General features: G+C 39.3%; 1 protein-coding gene and 3 long non-coding RNA genes across 5 annotated transcripts in view; 2 read left to right on the top strand and 2 right to left on the bottom strand.

Annotated features, from left to right (window-relative positions):
* Positions 1 to 2,532: 2,532 nt before the first annotated feature.
* On the bottom strand, positions 2,533 to 13,061 carry LOC309696386. Its single transcript, XR_014273451.1, has 3 exons — positions 12,648 to 13,061; positions 4,934 to 5,023; positions 2,533 to 3,028 (listed from the first exon to the last, which is right to left on the bottom strand). It is a non-coding gene; the product is annotated as an uncharacterized lncRNA (long non-coding RNA).
* The window catches only part of LOC309696007 (butyrophilin-like protein 2), a 48,588-nt gene continuing 35,655 nt past the window's right edge, over positions 9,862 to 22,794 (top strand). Inside the window, exons 1-2 of the mRNA XM_082517039.1 lie at positions 9,862 to 10,099; positions 16,490 to 16,825. Coding sequence (XP_082373165.1) covers positions 10,030 to 10,099; positions 16,490 to 16,825 — 406 coding nt within the window. The 5' untranslated portion in view covers positions 9,862 to 10,029. The remainder of the gene's footprint in view (positions 10,100 to 16,489; positions 16,826 to 22,794) is intronic.
* Positions 14,318 to 16,135, top strand: LOC309696671. The gene is made up of 3 exons (XR_014273578.1): positions 14,318 to 14,587; positions 14,785 to 14,872; positions 15,462 to 16,135. It is a non-coding gene; the product is annotated as an uncharacterized lncRNA (long non-coding RNA).
* LOC309696405 lies at positions 18,614 to 22,766 on the bottom strand. 2 transcript variants are annotated; one of them, XR_014273462.1, is made up of 5 exons: positions 22,679 to 22,766; positions 20,738 to 20,836; positions 19,664 to 19,739; positions 18,827 to 18,960; positions 18,614 to 18,717 (listed from the first exon to the last, which is right to left on the bottom strand). It is a non-coding gene; the product is annotated as an uncharacterized lncRNA (long non-coding RNA). The 2 variants fall into 2 exon arrangements; XR_014273463.1 differs by lacking the exons at positions 20,738 to 20,836; positions 22,679 to 22,766 and having other exon boundaries at positions 18,618 to 18,717; positions 19,664 to 20,113.

The following is a 22,794-nucleotide window of genomic DNA, read 5'->3' as shown; positions in this document are numbered from 1 at the left end:
CATTGAAATGAGTTTTACACTTGTGTTCACTGCAGACTGTCAGGATCTGCTTCACAGCGTATTGTTTATATTCTGTGTTTGAATGGAGGGATTCAGAGACCTGTATGATCTCCTCTTGCAGCTCCTCACTCTGATTGGCTGCTGTAGTAGTGAACCGTTTACCTTTGACCTCTTTAACCTCGCTGCTCTGAGTTGTTTCCTCTTTTAGAAAAATAAAAGAGCCGAGCGTCGACAGGCGGTGCCTTTGACTGGATGTTACCTCGCTGTGAACACACATGGTTCATATTTCAAGATAGGAACCAACCAAATATTTGTTTTTTCAGACTGTAGAATCAGAATTTCGTGTGAACAACAAGAAAATGGATCCAGCCTGCCTTAGTACCAGCTGAGCATCACAGCCTACCTGAGTGTTCTTGCTGACCATGTCCGTCTCTTTCAGACCACATCTGCTGATGGCTGCTTCCAGCAGGATAACACACCACTTATTTTAAACTTTTTCTTTAACACGATCAGTTCACTGTGATCAGACAGCCTCTGCAGTCACCACATAAAACACAAACCTTTAGGATGTTCTGGAAATCTTCAGTAACTTTGGGTATCATGTCAGTTTGGCCCAAAATATCTGAGAAATGTTTCCAGCACTTTTTTTTAAATCTATGACACGAAGAAGTGTATTCACCTTGCCCCTCCTTTATCTCTGTGATCCTCTTCATATCACCACTGTTTTCCGCTCTCTCAGATCTTAATCTGCCACTCATCTTGTTGCTCCTTCTGCTCCCCTTATCACTGTGGGGCACAGAGCTTTCAGTCGCTCTGCTCCTCGGCTCTGAAACTCAATTCCTTCAGTCCCTTCCCTTTGTTAAGTCACAACTCAAAACCTACTTGTTTAAACTGGCTTCCTCACTTTAATACTGATTTTACTTGATGTCAAATCTTGTTTATTTTTTTGTGTGTTTTGTTTTTATTTGTTGTTTTTTTGTATTTTAATTTATTAGAATCTATTTTAATCTACTGTTTTATTGACATCTTTGTCTCTTTTTAAGGTGACCTTGGGTTTTAGAAAGGTACCCTAAAATAAAATGTATTATTATTAGTAGTAGTATTTTTATTAGTATTAGAAGTGAAGCAGTTCCAAAGGCAAAAGGGGAGTTTAACTTGACACTAGACAGGTGTTCCTAACAACGTGTGTGTATAACACCATAACTAAATCAACAATATGGCCACATATTCTAGGGGTTGAGCAGGCGACCCATAGCTTATATATGTTAGTGTGACGTTTGCTTCATATCAGAAACAAAACAGCTGCTGCTCATTCACAAAGTGGATTTTTAAAATTTTGAGTGCTGCAGAATCAGTTTGAGGGCCTGTTGTTGCAGGTTAATGTCAGTAGATGGCACCACTGGAGCATGGTTTAATCTTGGAACAGCAGCCAAAAAAAAACTCACTTTCTCATTAAATCAGCTTCTTATAAAAAAAAATCATCACTGAAAATAAATATCAGATGATAGTGCAGGTGATACTTATTTAAAATTATTATTAAGCAGATTTAATGAGAAAGTGAGTAACACCTCTTATTCATCATGCTGTAATGTTTCTGGAAGCAGCGGTCACCTCAGTGAAAACAATCTCCCCACTGCTGACAGAACACCTGCAGACATAAACAATATCAATAAATACACTGATTATAGTCTCATGAATTTAAGTACATGGAGGTTTGTAAAAGCTCCTCAGAGCCCTCAAATGTTTTGTTTTTGTTTGCTTTGTTTGTTTGTTTGCTTTGTTTGTTTGTTTTGTATGGCCACCTGAATTAAAACCTGCGGGTAAGTGAAGACAAACACTGAGTGATCCACATATTACAGACAGAAGAACTGTTGAGTCTGTTACCGAGGTCTCCAAACGAATGTTTAAGGTCCAGTGTCAAACAGCCTTCCACCAGAGGGCACAAGCAGATGTGTCTGTGATGCATTCACTGAGCTTTCTTTTGAAGACAGTTTCATCATATGGTTAGAAGAAACTCCAACACACTGTATATACAGGGAGTTTATTAATGGAGTTTCTTTCATATCCCCAAATTTTAATGTATCTATTAAAAAAAAAGAGTTTGACTTTGTTACAATCTATTCTCCTTATAGAGTTGCCACGTTTTTCTTCCTTCATTGAAACGTGCTGTTGAACATTTTAGTTATAAAATAAGTTTAAAAATCATGTTTTATAATGAACTACGATCCATCGTGTAGATATAGAAGAAGCTGAGTCCAGCTGTGCCTGAGATTGATTTTGTCCATCAAATCTGTTAAAATCAAATGTGTAATGTCTGATAAGCAGATGACTCTCAGGTCTATTGTCAACAGACATGAAACTTCACAGTAACTAAGACTCTTGTGTGAAAGTGTTCCTGCTGCTTTAAGTCTGTGACTCACATGAACTTTGTTATCTGCTCTGAAGAGGACTGAAGTGTGTTTGGGTTCACTACAGCAACTCAACGTTTTCCATCAGACATCTTTGTGAAACCCACAGAAGCACACGAGAAGATCAAGTGAGACCCAAGTTTATTGAACCTGCAGAGAAACCAGATCACTGCTGTGGAGACGACAGCACACTTAGAAATAACATAAATAACAGCAAAGTTACTGAAGACATGAAAACATGGATTACATCTACATTTTAGTTAAATACCATTTATTATTGTTTATGTGTAAATGATGTCTTGGTCATGCTTTTATTCTGAAAGGTATGGTGAAGAAAATGTTATCTTTTTAATATAAAAAGTTTAAGAAAGTAAATTTTTCAGCTTCTTTATAAAAGAAAACAATAACAAAAACTCTCCATTTAACTTTCTGCCCTCAGAGGTTGTGTGAGGTTTCCTTCATGAGGAGAACAAACAGAATATAAACCAGTGTGTTTACAGTGAATGTGTCAGGTCTGAGCTGCTGTGTGGACCAGTTAGAGAGCAGCAGCTGGATCCCAGTGGTTGGACTGGTGGACGACTTCAGTGAGGAGTCGATGACATTTGGCTCTGGTAGAAACTCTGCACACACAAACACACAGGAGGAGAATATAAGCACAAAGCAGAGCCTCTCTGTTCTCTTTGTATACAGCAAAGCATCAGGACATGTCAGTGAACGCATCACAGTTACAATAATGTAACTTATTGAACTTTGACACATTTTGTGCAGGTGTGTCAGATCACACAGCATCTGCAGACACACAATCTTGTTTTGATACATTTTAACTGCAGGATGAAAAATAAACTGATTAAATAACATCAAACTGCTCCATCTTAACAGGTTACTGGCACCAGAATATTTAGTGGAACTGGTGCTTGTGTCCCAGTCAGTGTGTACATCCTGAGATGCTGCAGCCACAAACCTGTTCACTGTTCCCAGCTCACACTTAAAGACGACTGAATGTTTGCTGTGAGGACTCCTCGATCCTGGGACGACCTGCCTGAAGAAATCTGGCTCGCCTCATCAGTGTCGTCTTTTAAATCCTTGTTAAAGTCTTGTTCATATCATAAGGCTTTTTTTTTAAATTGTATTTTATGTTTTCAAATTTAAATAGTATTTGGATAGATACTGCCCCCTTGTGGTCATCCTACAAACAAAGTAGCATGCAGAAGCTGCATGTTGCATATAATGATGTGATGAGAATCCTTTGCAGGATACACTTTTAAGAAAGTTAATGTTCAATTTTAGAGAACGACTGGATGGTTCGAGTAACAGTATAATTTTAGCACTTACAGATCCGACAGTGAGTGGTTCCCGTTACTCATCCAGTCTGAGAAAGCACTGGTTGAAGTGTTTGTGTATTTATTGATTTCTTTTAAGTAATTGTGTTTTATGTATTCCTGCCCGTGTACTGCCCTGTATGACCCTGCACATTGTGCTGGCTCTGGATCCAATGTGTAACTGACGCCACCAACATTAACAGAACACTTACATTAGAGCCTCTTACTGTGTGTTTTATTTGGATTTGCAGCAATCAGAATAAGAGAAACTGTATTAGCCCCAGATGAATATTGAGTTAAAAAAAATTAATAGATAAAGGGGCCGCGAGTCATACTTGAACCTGGGCCGGCCGCTCCCAGCCGTGCAATATGACTACATGCTCATCCAACTGAGCTAAACCTGTGCCTGTCTGCATTAAAGCACCAAAATTGGAGAAGGCATAGCCTAACATATGAAACCAGAAATGTCCGCTGTGTATTCTATTTATTTCAACACAGTAACTGTAGAATAGAATACAGTTACTCATATTTGTATTTTAAATGTGGAACGCCGGTACATGTATTCTGTTACTGTTGTTGGTTTAGTTCTTTGTTGCACTGCAGCATGTGACAGTAATTAAAAGCTGCACTTTAGTGCCTAAAAGCCCACATGGACACACGATGTCATGTGCACCTATCAGGCGATCAGTCCACAGAGAGACAGATGTTACGTGTAGTTTTAGATATCTGACATTTAAATCGTGCGTAAATGATCAGTATTCAGGTTCAGATGTACTTAATTGTAAAATAGTTTTACATCAGATTGCTTCATATTTGTTTGTGGCACCTGAGAGTCCTCAAAAGTTACACACAAATCATTGCACACATTTCTAAATCTTTGTTTACGCTTATGAATAATATCATACTCGTTTGCAATTCTTCTGAGGTAAATTCTCTCCATGCTTTCTCATTGTTTTCTCTCAGCCTTTCAGCTCCACTTTTCTGGGTGAGCGCACAGCAAAGGTAGAGAAGGGGCCGGTCACATTAAGACAGTTGATTATGCAATACAGTGTCAGAAATGAAAATCAACAAATGGGCTGCTGCCATTGCTTGCACGGCTGGTGCCCAGTGAAAATAACTGGTTTGTTAGATTACCACATAACAAAAAACCCCTCAATCCTTCGGAAATAGATTCATTTCTTTGTACTAAAAGAAGATCAGTTGTACCTTTCAGCCTCTCTTCTCTTTGGTGATATTCATCCGTATCAGCTGACATCTTCTGTTCTCACTGCTGAGCAGACTGCAGCTCATCACTCTCTGCACAAGAAAAGCCACAAAAAATCAATCAGGTTGGAAAAAACAACCAAAAAGAAGAGTTTCATTAATAATGAGGTCTTTATTTCCTGTGTAGAATTACAAAAATATTTCTTGGAAAATAACTGGCAGAAGGTCTCAGCAGCGCTGTGGGCCACTGTGGATATTGTGGACAAACTCACGACCATATTTGTTGTTAGCGCCACAAGAATTAGGAAACACACACTTTGCCAAAAACTACAAAACAGAGCTATATATTTGCTGTATATATTGTCTCATGCTATTTGCACACCATCAAGTAAGATCCCAGAATCAGGTCTGAAGAACAGTCAGGAGATCAGGGGTCAGTTATGACTATACATGTGTGATATGCATGAGTAAGCAATAGTGTCCTCCAAAGATCAAATGACATCCACCTCTGATTCATTAAGTTCAACACAGCGTAATTAGACACATTCAAACACACGGAAACACATAAAGACTCATGCATCATCATCGACTGGAAGCTTGGTGATTTGATTACAGAAAGTATCCTTGGACAAGATAGTGAATGTAAGTTTCATCAGCGTGTGAACTCTAGAAGGAAAGCACTTAGATGGAGACAATTTATTGATTCATATATAAACAAGGAGGTCCAGGCTCCAAGATCAAGTTTAGGCCCACCGATCAACAGAAACACAGTCCAACATCAGAACACAGAAACAAAAAGGTGGAAAAGAAACATTGAAGTATGAAGGACTGATCCTGGCTAACTCCTGGTCTCACTACACAACTGAAGTACAGATTATTTCATGAGCTTTTCCTCTTTTGAACAATAATGTAGTGAAAGATGAGCGTGCTGATGGAGGAGGCTGTTGGACTGACGGAGCACAGAGCTGCTGGATGGTTAACACAGCAGAATGTCACACAAACTATGAAATCATTAACTTCATAAAGTTTAAATATAAAAGGAATAGAATGCCTTTATTGCCACTATACAGAAGTACAATGAGATACAGAGCATCTCCTACTCAGTGCAAACATGTAGAGGCGGGGTGGGGGCTGCACAGTTTCTGCAGCACTATAGTGGATGGATGATGGTAGAGGCTCCTATGGACCCAGCAGGGTGACAACAACACCCCATCAAAGGGACAAAGACACTGAGCAGCATGCAAAGAAGCCCACTCACTATAAACATCATGTAACTAATAAAAACTACAATGGGATCATTGATGGAGCTGGACTGTTGTCAGAGTGCAGCTTAGAGGAGATTCTGAGTAAGGTTTCCTTTGACATGTGAACATTTAATAATGTTTTCTATCCAAATTCAAACTGTTTAACTTATGAATGTTATAAAGTAAATAAACATCTTGTAAATAAGCACAGTTACAATATTATATGATGTATTATTTGTCCCCTTAGGGAAATTTGTTGTGGACTCAAGTACTGCCACAAATTCACAGAGTCAATAAACATTAAAGAAATAAGAAAGAAATAGATGCTTTTTTTTAAAAAAATTTTTTATTATCTATAATTACAAAGATACTTGTTAGTATATACTCATATTGCAAATAACTCTAAAAACTGTTATTTAAAAGCTTGATTGCTGTTGTAAAAAAGGAATTATTAAAGTAATTCAGATGCATTTTGGGACTCTGTATCTTCAAGAAAGAAAAAAGCTCAAACTGACAGAACTCTGTACCTGTGTGATTACAGACCAATCATAAATGGACTGGAGGGAGAGGTCCTGAGTCCTCCCAGTTGCACAAGACGTGGCGGCTTAAATTTTGCCTGCTCAGAGAGATCACATACCACGGTCATACCTTATGATGCTCCACAGCCTTCTGCTAGGGCTGATCGATATAATGATATATATCAGATGACGATATATAAACATCTATTGTTTCATATTACACGCTATCGTTTGTTTTGTGGTGCAGCAAAATAAACTGTTTGCTGCAATATTTTTTCATGGTTTTGATGGTCACTGTAGTGGCTATTTTAATTTCTTACATTTCTCTCTTTCTCTTATATTTAAAATAACCACACTACGGACAAGCCACTGTTATTACATGTTGTCAGTAGCAACAACGACGGTAAGCCCAGCTTGTGGCTCCGCTCTCCGCTTGTTTATTTTCCACATAAACCTTTCACAATAAAGCTGAATATCCTGTTGAGACTGTTTAAAATAAACTAAATGAATGATGACAAACAGAAAGACCAGTCAAAGCAAATCCAGGAACTTATTTCTAAAATTTGTGATATATATCGTTGTCGGGATGATAAATGTCTTATGTCAGGATATGAGATTTTGGTCATATCGCACAGCCCTACCTTCTGCTTTTATTCCACTATATTGAAATGCAATGTTTGCATGTGTGCTCCATGCCGTTTATTTAAAAGCTTTTGTTACTTAGTATTCTGCTGATAAATTGTATAATTATAACTTAGCTACCCAGCAATATATATATATATATATATATATATATATATATATATATATATATATATATATGTAACTGAAATCATCAACAGCTATGACTGTTGTAAAGACCCATCTTTTAGCACATCCTAGCACACCCACTCACTTCACCAGATGCACCTTGTTTAGTCCTCTCACCTTTTATTGGGTGTGGTGCTTGTCCTTAATTGGACACACATGGACTGTGTCTTTCCTTCTTTCCTTTATTGATTTGAGAATGAACGGAGAACCCTGTGAATGATTAGATGACTGCTTATTCTCATTCTAAACGGATGAGCCCATGATGCTGATTACTTAAACCCTGAGCCGTCCTTCCTTCATAACAATGAAATTAAAAAGAGATCCACATATCACTAAGTGACAAATTATGGTCGACTAGTAGGATGTTTATCTCAGCTACCACAGGGCAAGAGGTGTGCCAGGGCCATCCTCTATGCCTTTGCATGCTGGGGCAGCAGGTTGAGGGTCGCAGATGCAATAAACTGATCCACAAGGCCAGTAATGTTGTGGGGATGGAGCTAGACTCTATGGGTGGTCTCGGAGAGGCAGATGTCCACGATAAGGGCAATGCTGGACAATACTTCCCACCCACTCCATGACGTGCTGGCCAGTCACAGAAGCACCTTCAGTGCGAGACTGAGATTACCCATAATGCACCACTGAATAACACAGAAATCGTTTCTCCCTGAGGCTCTATCTCTGTACAACTCCTCCATCTAATACACAGCACACGCTCTACAGAGAAAATAACCAAGTTTTACAGTTTACAGTCAATCATATATATTTAACCTCTGTAATATTCTGAATATTTATTATTTAGCTATTTGTATATATTAGAGCTTTTTTTATTTTGTAACTTTGTAATATATTGTATTATTGAATTTAGTTCAGTCTGTTATTGTTACTGTTTTTGAGCAGCTGTAATAATTTCCTTAGAGATTAATAAAATATTCTGATTCTGATCTTCCATAACAATCGAGTTCCACCTAGTGTGCATGGGTTCGTTGTGGCAAAGTGGCCATGCTTCCCGTGACAAACACCACAACAACCATGGACGCTGAGGCGACGATATAACTGCTGCTCAGTCTGTGGCTTTAAGGAAGACTTGGGGACCACAGTGCTCGTTTCAGGGTCTCAGCTTTGATTTTGCGTGACAAGACAAACGTGACTCGTCAAGTGCTGCCGCTGACTAGTCGTAGGTGCCATGCAATCTGTTGATGTCACAGAACAGAACCCTGGCAGAATAGGTACTAAAAAAAACTGGGTACCAAGTACTATGACCTAATGGAAACCCCTGAAAACCATGGCAAGCTGACCCGAGTAGGCGCTAAAGGGGCAAAGGAAAACAGTGGGGAAAGGACAATGAGTGAATTAACAAGCTACTAGATAAAAGACAAAAAACTCACAAAACACATGTTTTTATATGTGAATAAACAGAAATGTGTTAAAACATGAATGTAAATAAAATATAAATATCAATTATAACTTAAGAGTTTACTATAATAAGGTACACGCCTGGCACATCATACACAGTAACCTGCCTAGACAACTTATGTTGATGTCTTCTAATGTAGCAGAAGATGTATTCATGCACAAGGCAGAGAAATTTTTGCCTCTGTCACAGAGTGGACAGCAGAGCTGTTGTTTTTGTTTGTTTGTTTAACTATTATTAAGTGTGCAGTATATTCAGCAAAAATGTAGCATTTAAGCTAGCTTGATTTAGACTTCTGTGGGAAATTATTTCCTAACTCACGTTGTAACCATTAGTAGTTCACATTATCCAGGAAGTGCAAGTCAGGTTATGTCAAAGGTTTATAGTGTTGTTTCAGGTGTTGTGCCACAAAGTGATTTCCAATGTTTCTCTGTTTTTCTTATGTCTAATATATTGGCTTATAGTGGTATGTTTTGGTAAATAAACTGTAATGAACAGGATTTGTGAAGGGGTTATATATAAAGACATGACTTGTTTTTGAAGTGTCTTTATAACAGCACAATTGTTACAGTCCTTTTGATCACTTAAAATATGCTTACAGAACTGTGATGTTATATTTCTTAGCTAGATCTCTCTGGAAAGCCATATTTTTTTATGTCCATCAGACTTCAATCATATAACATAGCCAGCCTTATCATGAAATTACATGAAATTACCACAGTGTAAAAAAATCAGATAGGTAAAAAACACTTAACTTTTGAAATATCCATTCTTTTAGATAAATATATAGTCATACATATTAGGATATGACTGATTAGCATGCAGTGTTAAAAACAAATACAAGTAAGGCAGGTGAGGCTTGCACTCAAAACTAGTCTTTGAATATCTGACTTAGAAATAAATATACAACGATTTCACTACAGTGTAATACACAAACTACTGCAGAACAATTTTTATTATTACTATTACCAAATTATCAAAAAGGGCAGTTTTGTCAAGTCCATTGCCACATTCAAGTCCCTTTTTAAGCACCTCCCATAATCGCACACAGTCCCATCGCATTAAAAAGACCGTTCAAAATACTCTAATCTCAGGATCAGCAGAACAAGATACGAGATGGGTCCTGGGAACTCCTGCAGGATCGATGCGGTGCTCTTTACCGGCTTGATCGTGTTGGTATCTGCAGGTGGGATTTGACTTTCATCAAATGTATTTTGAAAACTGCAGCAGCGGTGTAAATACAAGACACTAGCATTATTAGCATTAGCATTAACGCCTGGGAGTTAGTTTAACTTAGCTTGGCGACGAGATCGAAGAAGCGTTTGCACAAGACTGGGGGTGGGGAGTTGAGATCAAGACAATGTTTGGCTACAACATCGCTTTCCACACCCGTCATTGTGTCTGTAGTAGACATATACTGACCACCCGATCTACTCCTGTTCCTGAGAAGGCCTACTAGCTCCTCATGTCAAAGATGGACGCTGAATCGACACCGGTTAGCCCATTTGACAATCAAGCGATACGTCAAAGTAGAGGAATGGGTATTTGTATCTATGTGCAGAATGACCGGTCAAATAATAGCATAGAGTGGGCGGCATCTGCTCTCCAAAACGAAGAGCAGTGGCCGGCCAAATGCCAAGCTAACTAACAGCTAGCTAGCCGGTGTTAGCTAGCACCACTAGCTAACAGTGGTGATTGTTACTGCTGTCTGGATGATAACGTTAGCATAGCTCTTAAAAGAATAACTTTTTGTCACTGTACATATACAACGAAATTGTGGGTGCTGCACACCAACTGTGCCGGAATATAAATAGTAGACATCAAGACTAAATAACAAAGAGGAGAAATCTGTACAATCAGACTATCATCAGTTAACTGCGGTCTCACCCTGGTTTCATATCATAAAAATGAGATTTTAATCAGGAAAACCTGAAGTCTGTACTTTTAAAATTATGTCAACACGTGTAGTCTCGGACTATGGGCGAAACCACACTTGAAACTATTAGAACTATTAAAACTTGTCCTGTGGAAGCACACCCACAACTACAGGACTGCTTTAGAGCCTGGCTGAATACGCAGTCATTTTTGTCCTACATCAAGTGCTGTGCTCATAGCACCACTTATTGATATTAAAGTTTATCAACATATTTTAGTCCACGACGATTTACCTCGACGTACCTCCACTACGCTTGTTATTATTATCGTCTACAATCCTTTGCCATTCAGTGCAGGGTGACATTTGAGACAGTAGGTGGCGCCATTGTCCCTTTTAACCGAGAACCTGCACCTTTACAGTTCTGTCACACAAAGTGGACATGAATGACTACTGATGGCTAAGGCTTACGTTTACACCATTGAGCCCTACACTACAAAATGTGATTGATTTAACACTTTGAAGCCGGATTTAATAAATGTTTGTGCCTGTACAAAATATGATGTGGCAGGGTTGATTGGTTGCTGCTGCAGTGAGCAACAAAGAGTTGAATTGAAACTGGGTGTTAAAAACAATAGTGTCAGAATTAGTGATGGGAAGTTCTTGTGATGGAAACGGTAACTGTGAAACTGAAAAAATCTACTAAAAAGCACCTAAAGGAGGTTACTTTTGTACTGCCACTGGCTGCAAAGACTTCTATCCTAATAAGCATATACTGCTCGCTTTCTGTCTTTTAGCAATAAAACTTGAGTTACACTTCTGTGGGAAATTTAGGGCTGGGTATCATCAATGATTTCTAGATTTGATTCGATTCTATCTGAATTGGGGAAATTTTGCCTCAGACAGTCAGAAATATTAGAAATTTGATCATTTATTAGTACTGACACTTGTGAGACTTCATCAGAGGTGTGAGCATCGCAGCAGATGCCTTTGTGTCAAAGTAACTGAGAATAAAACAGAAAAACCTGAAGGAGATTTTCTTGCCCTGCTTTTTATAGCAGATTTGCACTTTGTGCCGAATCGGTTTACCTGCTCTCATTTACCGTTTTAGCTGTTTGGTAGTTGTTGAAATAGTTTTGTGAGCTGCTTTAACCTGAGATTCTGACGTTTCGAGCAAAATACGTTTATATTTAAAAATGGATTCATGGTTTTAATGAATCGATATCGCTGTATTCAAGCTAGAATCGACTTTAATCGGAAAATTGATTATCAAAACCCACCCTTAAGGAAATTACCTCCTAACTCACGTTGTAACCCTCCGTTAGTAGTTTACATTATTCACGAAGTCCAAGTCGGGTAATGTCGAAGGTTTATGGTGTTGGTAAATAGACTGTAACGATCAGGATTCATGGAGGGGTTATATATAAAAACGGCCTGTTTTTGAAGTGTTTATAACCGCGTAATTGTACCCATATTACAATGACTGCAGTTCTTTTGGCCACTTAAAATACTCTTACAGAACTGTGACGTTATATTTCTTAGGCAGATCTCTCTGGAAATCCCAATTTTATGTCCATAAGACTCCAATCATAACAACCCAAATGATCACACTGAATATAAAACGAACGAACTGCATTTCTTGCAGCATAAGCTCTCTGCAGGCCGCTCCTCTCTCCGTCTCTCCTGACTGTAGAACTACACAGCCTTACATGACGTGACACCATTTTGTCCGCATTAGGGCGAGCAGTAACGACGGGAAATACCACAGCGAGAGCCCAGCACGGCCATACATATGGGGCTTCATCTGCTCTGTAACCAGGCCTGAAACAATCTCCTCAATTTATGTCTGTGTTTTACTTACCCCAACACGCCGAGGCTGTAGAAGTTACAGGCTTTTGTGCCCGATGGCAAACGTCGGGCAGACAACATGTTGTGCTGGATGTTGAATAAACAGTTTCCTCGACGCTGAGTCCCGAGTTCTAAAAATAGTTATAACTTCAAAGTTAAATCATTGTCGTCTTCGAGTACTGGATATCCCAAATCTTTTTTTCTACATTATCCGTTAACGACCGAGATAAAACCAAACGTTCTTCGTCCCCTCGAGCGGACTAAAGGGAGGGAACGAAGCAGCAGTAGGCGTTTCACAAGAGTACAAAGCTCCTCCTTTTCTTCAGCGTCGCTACACAAACGAGCCAGTATGCTAAATAAAGGCCGCTCACCAGTGTGCGGAGGAAACCACATGTAGCGGCGTTTCCGTCTGACTTCACTAAAAGTTAGTTTGACACCGAAGCCTTTGGGACTCCTCTGGGAGTGACTCCGCCTTTGGGAGGACTACCGGGGAGGCACAGCCAGTGTTAGCGAAACAGTGAATAATTGACAGCAGGCTTATCCAATAACAAGCGCGGACGTGAAGCATGACAAAAGGAAAAAAACAAAAACAGCCGGCTCCACTCTCCCACATTGATTTACGTGCACTGAATGTGTCTAATGAAACATGTTTGCTGTAACATCTCCGTGGCTCTGCTGGACTTTACTGTCTGTCTCCCTCGTGAGGTTTACCTGGGCAGGTGAGTTTTATTTTAAAATCCTATCGATCTATTTCTTACCCGCTGTTAGATGTTGGAGCTGCTTTAAGCTGTGCTCACACTGTGCGATTTTTTCAGTCGCGCGATTCAGCTCCTGCTCAAACTGCACGATTGACTCGCAGGGGTTAGAAGTAGGTAGGTCACGATGCAGGGTCTCACACTATACGACCGGATGCTCTGATGCGACCCGAGTGCTCACACTGTGCCTCCATAACATGAAGGTTATAACAGAAATTCGGTCGCTCGCTCTCTCTGTCTCTCACTCACACAGACACACACACCACCACCATCAACTTTGCTAAATTGCTAATGAAAAACATGATCAGGCAGCTGTGATTGAGCAGCAGTGTAGATCCAACTATTTTCACGGTTATTGTGGTCATGATAATTTTGTGAGGCCACATCGAAAAGGCTCGGATGAGCTTTCCAAAGTTCTACAAGTGCCTCCATCGCTTGTGTTTGCGCGAACGCAGTGTGACACCCTCACGACGGCCGGTTGGTGCAAATGGTGCATTATCGCCACCAACTGGTGTGCAGGTGGTGTGCAGGTGGTGTGCTGCCTAGCATTTTGTTGTTTTAAGTCCTGCTGATGTGACATCAAGCGGAGGGGTTTCTTTTTCCATAGAAATGCTTCATTTTGTTTGTTTCAAGTTCTGAAGGGGTTTGTCGAATCTTGTTTTTATAAATAGAGACATTTAGTTACGTAAATGTGCCAATTAGAAGTGTGTCGAGGTTTTGTGTCTTTTTAATCATCTGTGTAGAGTTTTAGAGGAGAGGAGAGCTGTGTTACCAGGTCCATGAACTGATGAGTTTTGTTAATCGAGTTACTTTTGGGGAAAGTTTTGTTAAGTTACACATTAAACAGAGTTCATTGTAAATAAATTGCTCACGTCTGCAACAGGGGCGGAGCGTGGGGGAGGCTTACTGGGCTTAAGCCCGGGTTGTTTTGTCAGAAGCCCGGGGTATTTTGGAGTGTAATTTTTTCATAGTTAGATGCCTGGCTGACAACTGTATAAAACAAAAAGTACACACAATATTCGAAGCACATAGTGCACACTGTGGGAATTTACGACTGTGCGTGAATCCCCCCTGATATTGGTATGATCCGAGCTCAGGCACTAAGCGACTGAGCGAGGGGGCGGGGCAGCTGCTGCCTGTGAGTGCACTGTTGGAGAAACAGAGCCAGCCATACTAAGGAGAGCTTAAGTTTGAGCAGGTACCAAAGCAAATCATTCGTACCGTACAAATAATGTAAATATGACTGTGAATCACGAAAGATTGATATCAAACTGATCACTTGACCAATATTACGTTACTTGCTCTTCAAGTGAATCAACAAATGGCGAAATGAAAAGCCGAACAAATGCTATTTTTTAGAGTCTTAGCTTACGTGTGTTTATTTCATATTCTCAGTTCTTACCCTCCCCGACTAAATCGGTTTCAGTTATGTACTGAAATATAAGAATGGACATTAGAGGCTTCTTTCAAAGAAAAAACTCAGGTAAATGTTATTTTATATATTATGCTTTGTATGTTGTTCAGTATATTTCTATGCAAAACAAGAGGGATTTCAGTACACAGCATTATATCCACAGTTTAAACCAGATATTTACATACACTTTAGGGAGAAAACATAAAACATTTTTACTGTACAACATCAATTTAGAGTAAACTTTTGTTTTAGATAAATATTGAAATATCTTTTGAATTAGTTAAATGTCAGAATAAAGAGAGACAGAGCTGTCTATTTTTTATCACTTTGATCAAATTTAGGAGTACATGTACACTAAGTTTGTTAATTAACAGAGCCTGTTTCTGTGACATGGGAACATCAAGAGATGTCAACCAAAACACCAGGAAAAGAACTGTGGAGCTCCATAAGTGTGGCTCAAGTTTGAATACAATTTGGTGCCATTTAAAATTAAGAAATACAGACAGTTTCTCACTTTACTCTTAAAGTTAACAAATATGTTTTTTATATTTATCAATCTAAAAAAAATAAACATTTAGTCTGATTTGATGTTACAATTTAAAAAGTGTTTGTGTTTTCTGAAGAGTTTGTAAATATCTGTATATTTGATGATTGTCAGCACAAAGAGAGAGAGAGGAACAGAGAGGGAGAGAGAGGAACAGAGAGGGAGAGAGAGGAGCAGAGAGGGAGAGAGAGGGAGATGGAGAATGAGGACAGAACAGAGATGGAACAAGAGCAGGTGAGACACACATGTTAGTCAAATGGTTATTTACCAAAAGTATCACCGTATCACAGGTCCTCATGTATCTCGTACCTAGTGTTTCTTTTTAGGTTTGTTATTTTTCAAATTCTATATTTATTAAGTTATGCAGGCTTGTTTGCACAACAAGGCTAAATAATTATATAAACTTTTCTCAATCTAAATATTGTACATTGGTAGAATTAAAAAATAAGTGTAGTGCAGGTCTATGATGATTTTTAGTGCTACTATCATCTAGTTCTGATTCTGGTTCTGTCTTGGTTAAATCCTAAGTAGTCCTGATTTTGAACTGTTGTAGTCCTGTTTTAATTCTGGATCAGTTCTGGGTCTGGTTGAATTGGGGTTTAGTCCTCATGTCTTGATACAGCCCTGATTTTGTTCTGCCTTGCTGCTTAAAAACTAGTTTAAGGTGTCCTGCACATGTGATATATATTTTTCCCTATATGAAGTCATTCTTTTTTGAACAAAACTCAAAACAGAGCCTATTAATCTTTCAGTCATTTTTACCCCCCCCCTCCCAAAAAAAACCAAAATCCCACATGCATACTACCCTTTTGGGCTAAGCCCCGGGTGTTTCAAATGTCTGGCTCCGCCTCTGGTCTGCAAACCTGAAATTTCTCTGTAGTCTGCTTCGCTACAACTTTCCCTACAACTCCTTGACATTCGAGTCGGACTACCTCAACATGTTTGTTTGATTCATTTCTTAATGTGAGAACAATCAGGACACAGTTTGTTTCACAGATGCAGGTTCATATTGTGTGTGTGTGATGAACATTTAGCCTAATGTGTTTAACCCAGTGTGTACAACTCTTTGCTGATTGGCTGGTGTAGAAGTGAACAGATCAAACTTTCATCTGTAACCTCTCTGCTCTGTGTTTCCTTTTCAGACCACAAAAACGTCACAGCTGAGTCTGGACACGACGTCATTCTGACATGTCGAGCTCCAAACAACAACATAGTAGTAAAATGGAGCAGAGCTGATCTGGAGTCAGAATATGTTCTTTTGTACCGGGACGATCTGTCTGTTCCAGACGACCAGCATCCATCTTTTATGAACCGGGTGGATCTGCAGGACAGAAAGATGAAGGATGGAGACATGTCTTTGATTCTGAAGGATGTGACAGTTAATGATACTGGAACATACGAGTGTCGTGTCTTTGTGAGAAAAACACGCTCATGGAAATCCATCAGCAGCATCAACCTTCATGTTGTTGTTCCTCCAGGTGAGTGAGTAGAGTTGAGTGTGTGTGTGATCAGAGGTGAAGCTGCTTCCTGCTTGTTGATGTTTGTTTCTAAAGATGTTGTTGATGAGACTTTGTAGAAAGCAGCTGGTCTGAGTGATGTGATCAGAGTGCAGTAGATAATGTCTGACAGCAGTTTGAAGAGGAAATGGATTCTGTTCTGTTCTTCACTCATCACCTACCTGACAGCTGACACCTCACACCTGTTTCTCACCTGCAGGTCAACAAGGAGAACCAGAGAAGGATGGAGGGAAGGAGGATGGATCTGTTGGACTGATTGTTGGTCCGTCTGTTTTTGCGTTGCTTGTTGTTGCTTTTGTTGTTGGTTTTTTGATGTAGAGAAAACATCAACAACAAAAGATACAGGATTCCTACCAGCCTCCAGCTGAACAGCAACCTGTTTGAAATGTGTCAGAGCTTCTTCTTTTCCTCGCCTGATCTGTGAGTCTCTCTTTTGCTCCTGCAGCTTCTCAGAGGTGATTCTGAGCATTCAGGGTAAAGATGGTTGAGAATTTTCTTTGGTGTAAAGCATCAACAAACAGTCCAGCAGATATTTTCAGATTTCATGTTTAAACATCTATTACAGAGTTTTAAGAAGTAGAAAACTGTCTCAAAGTTAAAGCTGTACCTTTAGCTTTTCACTGACTGCTCATCCACTTTCATGAACACCAGCTGAAGTCTTCATAAGAAGTTTATCAGACTAAACTTGTCTTTATACTGTGAGCTGTAGCTGCTACTTCCTGCTCTCGACCTCCTGCTGAGCTAATATCAAACTACCTGCTGCTTCACTTTAAACAGATAAAACACTCATGTTTATATCACAGAAGCTTCTAATGTTTATTATATTCAGCTTTAAGCACTGAACGCACTTCTTAACTTTGTTATTCTACACTGTATGTAATATATTTATTTCTATAAGTAGGAATCATGTTCAGTTTTCTTTCTGCTTTAATAGAAACTTTCTGACTTGTCCAATCAGTTCGTGCTGATTTCAGGGACTTTCTGATTAAAATGTTTTTCTGTAAAAGTGCCTTCAGATGGTTGTTGTTTCCTGTGCTTCATGAATAGACTCAATTTTTCTTTTAAATCAACAACAATCAAATGACGATAACCTTCCACCAGGGGGCAGACGTGTCTGTAACGGATTTACTGTCAGTTTTCTTATGGAAATTACTACATCCGTATGCTTAGAAGACACTCGAACACATTGCACAGTAAGAGTTTATTGGTGCTGTTATTTTCTTTTACCTGGAAAAATGTTTCTATTTAAAAATATGAATTAATGTGACAAATCCATCTGTAGATATAATGACTTTATGTTAATGTTCAGGTATTAAATCATGTTCATTGCATCTCCCAAAGTAAAAGCTTACAGGCAAACATCACATTCATCATCAGTGATTCATTCCTTTCTAAACTGTAAATGAACACAATAAAATACATTTTTCTTCATGTGGTCGTCTGCTCTGAATCACTTTATAAATCTGCATCATGCTTTCATTTCACTCTCATCACTCTTACTGCATGAAAACGTGCTGTGAGCACTTTAGTTTTGACTCTCAGCTCTACCAGCCTGAAGTCATTTACTTCACTGATGAACTTTCTGAAAACAGTCGTCTGTCTGCAGATTCTCTCAGACTGGATGAAGACAGATGTCACAGATGTTCTCTTTATTGCTCCTGACAGATCATCAGACACCAAACTGCACAGTAACTAAGACTCATGTGTGAAAGTGTTCCTGTTGCGTTTAAATCTGTGGCTCACATTAAGTTCATTATCTGCTCTGAAGAGGACTGAAGTGTGTTTGGGTTCACCACAACAACTCAACGTTTCCATCAGACGTCTTTATGAAACCCACAGAACCACACGAGAACCTGCAGAGAAACCAGATCACTGCTGTGGAGACGACAGCACACTTAGAAATAACCGGAAATTTACTGAAGACATGAAAACACGGATTACATCTACATTTTAGTTACATACCATTTGTTATTGTCTTAATTTGTCAGGTCTGAGCTGCTGTGTAGACCAGTTAGAGAGCAGCAGCTGGATCCCAGTGGTTGGACTGGTGGACGACTTCAGTGAGGAGTAGATGACATTTGGCTCTGGTAGAAACTCTGCACACACAAACACACAGGAGGAGAATATAAGCACAAAGCAGAGCCTCTCTGTTCTCTATATACAGCAAAGCATGAGGACATGTCAGTGAACGCATCACAGTTACAATAATGTAACTTATTGAACTTTGACACATTTTGTGCAGGTGTGTCAGATCACAGCATCTGCAGACACACGATCTTGTTTTGATACATTTTAACTGCAGGATGAAAAATAAACTGATTAAATAACATCAAATTGCTCCATCTTAACAGGTTACTGGCACCAGAATATTTAGTGGAACTGGTGCTTGTGTCCCAGTCAGTGTGTACATCCTGAGATGCTGCAGCCACAAACCTGTTCACTGTTCCCAGCTCACACTTAAAGACGACTGAATGTTTGCTGTGAGGACTCCTCGATCCTGGGACGACCTGCCTGAAGAAATCTGGCTCGCCTCATCAGTGTCGTCTTTTAAATCCTTGTTAAAGACTAATATATAAACTTTAACTCATCTTATTCATCCAGCTGTTGGAAGTTATTCACTACACTTGAGTCTGTGTGGCTGTAGTTTGATTCATAATTTACTCTTTGCTCTTTCACTCATCGTCTCTGGGAAGCACTCGTAACGATGGTTTGAAAAGTGACACAAACTTAAACATACAATAAAGTTTGATTGTGAGCAACAGATTTATGGTGTTTGTACTAAAAGAAGAGCAGCTGTACCTCTCAGCTCTGACTGTTTTTCCTTCTCTTTGACTGACGTCTTCAGTTCTCACTGCTGAGCCGACTGCAGCTGCATCTGCACAATAAAACACACACACAGGACGTCAGTGCACGATTGACTTTACCCAGAATCCTCTGCAGGAGAAAATGGAAGGTACTCATGTTTAGCTGGACAGAGAAAAGTTACAGGAAGTCGTGATGTCGCTCTGATGTTGTTCAGTTTGTCTTGTACAACATTTTTCTGAAGTCTCATATAAAGACGTCATTTCTCTGTTTTCTTAACAAAGTGGATTTTCTACAACAGTTTCAATGATAAGAAACAAAATGAATGACATTAGTTATGGAGCCTTTGGTAAATATTCAGAGAACAAGATGGAAAAACAATCAGTTACAGGAGCAAACATCATGCTGGCTTGAACACATATTTGTTGTTGAAGCTTCTCAGTATTTGAAACATGAAGTGGTCGCATCTCGCAAGCAGCTTCATTTTATAAATATGAAAAGTGAAAACAAAAAAATGCCAAATTGAACAAAAATACAACTAAACGGATTCCTGAGTGATATTACAGCCAGTGTTCAAGAAGAATCTCTGCAAAAATGTCATTCTTTAATTATTTGTGAAAACAGGAAGCCGCTGAGTGCCGAAATGACAGTTTTTGTGCACCTTAGCATATGCTACTTCCGGTGGGGAAACTCCTGTAGAGTGCTTTGTTTATATTCGCTCCTTGTTTACGGTCGGGTTTTCCAAAACAAGTCAACCAAATGGATGAATCAAGCGGCGATTTACATTTCTCTAGATGTCTTGGGCATTTACTGAATATATCTGTAGATGATGTTCATCGTCTTGTCAATATTTTTTTTCCCCGCGCCTCAGAGCAAAAGAGAGAAAGCATTCAAATGTTATATTTCTCAGTATTTGTATAGTGGTCCCTCGTTTATCGCAGGTGTCCAACAAGAAGTCAAACTTTTTGTGCGATGATTAACATCTCCCTCTGCGTTTTGGGTGCTACCGCAGGTGCCTTTGACGGTGCAAAACATTTTGTCGACATTGATTTTGTTGGGGAGAAAACTTACTGCTAGTGATCGATGTAGCGATTCTGTCCTGTACAGGCGAGCTGGCACAGAGGAAGTCGACAATGATCTACAGCCGATCAGGACCCAGAACACAAGGCTCTGTAGAAGGACAAAAAAAACATGCAAATTTACACACAACAAAAAGAAAAATTCTGCAAAACAGCAAGGCCGCGAAAGGTTATAGCGAGGGACCACTGTAATTTTGAAGGCAAATGGTAAATGGCCTGTATTTATATAGCGCTTTACTAGTCCCTAAGGACCCCAAAGCGCTTTACATATCCACTCAAGCTACATTGTAGCCACAGCCACCCTGGGGCGCACTGACAGAGGCGAGGCTGCCGGACACTGGCGCCACCGGGCCCTCTGACCACCACCAGTAGGCAACGGGTGAAGTGTCTTGCCCAAGGACACAACGACCGAGACTGTCCAAGCCGGAGCTCGAACCGGCAACCTTCTGATTACAAGGCGAACTCCCAACTCTTGAGCCACGATCGCCCAAAATAGGTAAGTCACAAAATACCCTTGGTAAATACTAATATACTAAATACTAATATATAGAGACCCTTACCAGCATCATTTATTTACTTCTTTTTATATCCTGTGGCTTTTTTTTCACGGTTTGTTGATATGATGTGTAGGTGTGTACTTGACTAGCTGATATCAACATAACGGGGAGACATCTGGCTTTGACTATTCTTCACCTGTAGTTTGAATGCTGAACATTTGCCTGTTTAAATCATAAGAACTGTCACTATACAGAGATACTTCTGAATGTGGACGATGTCTCTTCTCATTTTGTAATGCAGTTCTGCTTGTGTTGAGTGATGTAAACAACCGATCAATCCACACTCTTCAAATGTTAAAATTGGGTTTTTTTTAATGACACAGTAATGGTGTTCCCACCTTCTGCTCTTTGTAACTTAATGCAATCTTTCCGTTTTTGTATTTTGGACATGATTTTGTAGTCGATCTTCGCAGTAGCGATTGACCGCAAAGTAAAGCTACCGGAAATGTACAAACCCACATCCGGTCTCAAACCAGGAAGTTAGCATTTTCTCGTGCACAGGGTCATTTCACTTTTTCTACTTTCAACAGAGCATTTTATTTGCTGCACCATGGGACCTTTTCCTAGAGACAAAACACGTACAAACTCCAAAACCCATTTCTAGCATGAACTGAACTTCCAAAACAGAGCTACTAGATCACTTAAATTACACAATTGAAAGCATGAAATCATACACAAACAATATGTGTATTGTTTGTGTATTTATACACAAGCATTCATATATAGTCAAATAATTCAAAAAATAATAATGTTCATTTACCTGTTATTACCATACACCAAATCAGGTCGTTGGTACTTGCTGGCTTGTGTAGCCACTAGGTAACAAAAGCTCAACACTGCGCCCAGCATCCTGGAGCACTTCTGTTGTCTTTTGTACGTGTTTTGAGTTTTTATGTGCTTCTGAGTTTTTACGTGTTTTGGAGTTTGTACGTGCTTCAGGGTTCGTACGTAATTTGAAGTTTATATGTGTATGTATGTATGTGCTTTGTCTGTAGGGGCCACCGTAAATAGACTTATATTTATTCACTCCACATAAAATGTAATAAATAAATCATATAATACAAAAATCAACTATTCACATTTCAACTTTTAACTATTTAAATTTTCAGCTTTTTCCTTTTACAAATTTAAAGTGAAACAACACAAAACACTGGAAAACCAACACAATTAAATATAAATTATAATATGAAAACCAAAAGAACATATTCTCTGTCATATGGACCTGCATGAATAAGAGCCATTTCGTTCGCGACCGACCCATCACTGGTGCATGGGCGGGGATTTCAGGTTCGCCAGTCCTGCAGTCTAAATGTGACAAATGCAGTTTCCGTCACCCAAAATATTTAAGCATGTACTTATTTACATCATAAACATACCTTGTGCCTTTATCAAGGGGGCTGCTAATAAAAAAATAAACTTCCATAAGCTCCATTACAGCAGCCGCACCAACCTCTCCCGATTGGCGCCAAAAAGCCGACAACAGTCATACAGG

Source organism: Aulonocara stuartgranti (assembly GCF_965226115.1).
Source record: "Aulonocara stuartgranti genome assembly, chromosome: 3".
NCBI lineage: Eukaryota > Metazoa > Chordata > Actinopteri > Cichliformes > Cichlidae > Aulonocara > Aulonocara stuartgranti.
This window is presented reverse-complemented; position numbering and strand designations above follow the sequence as displayed.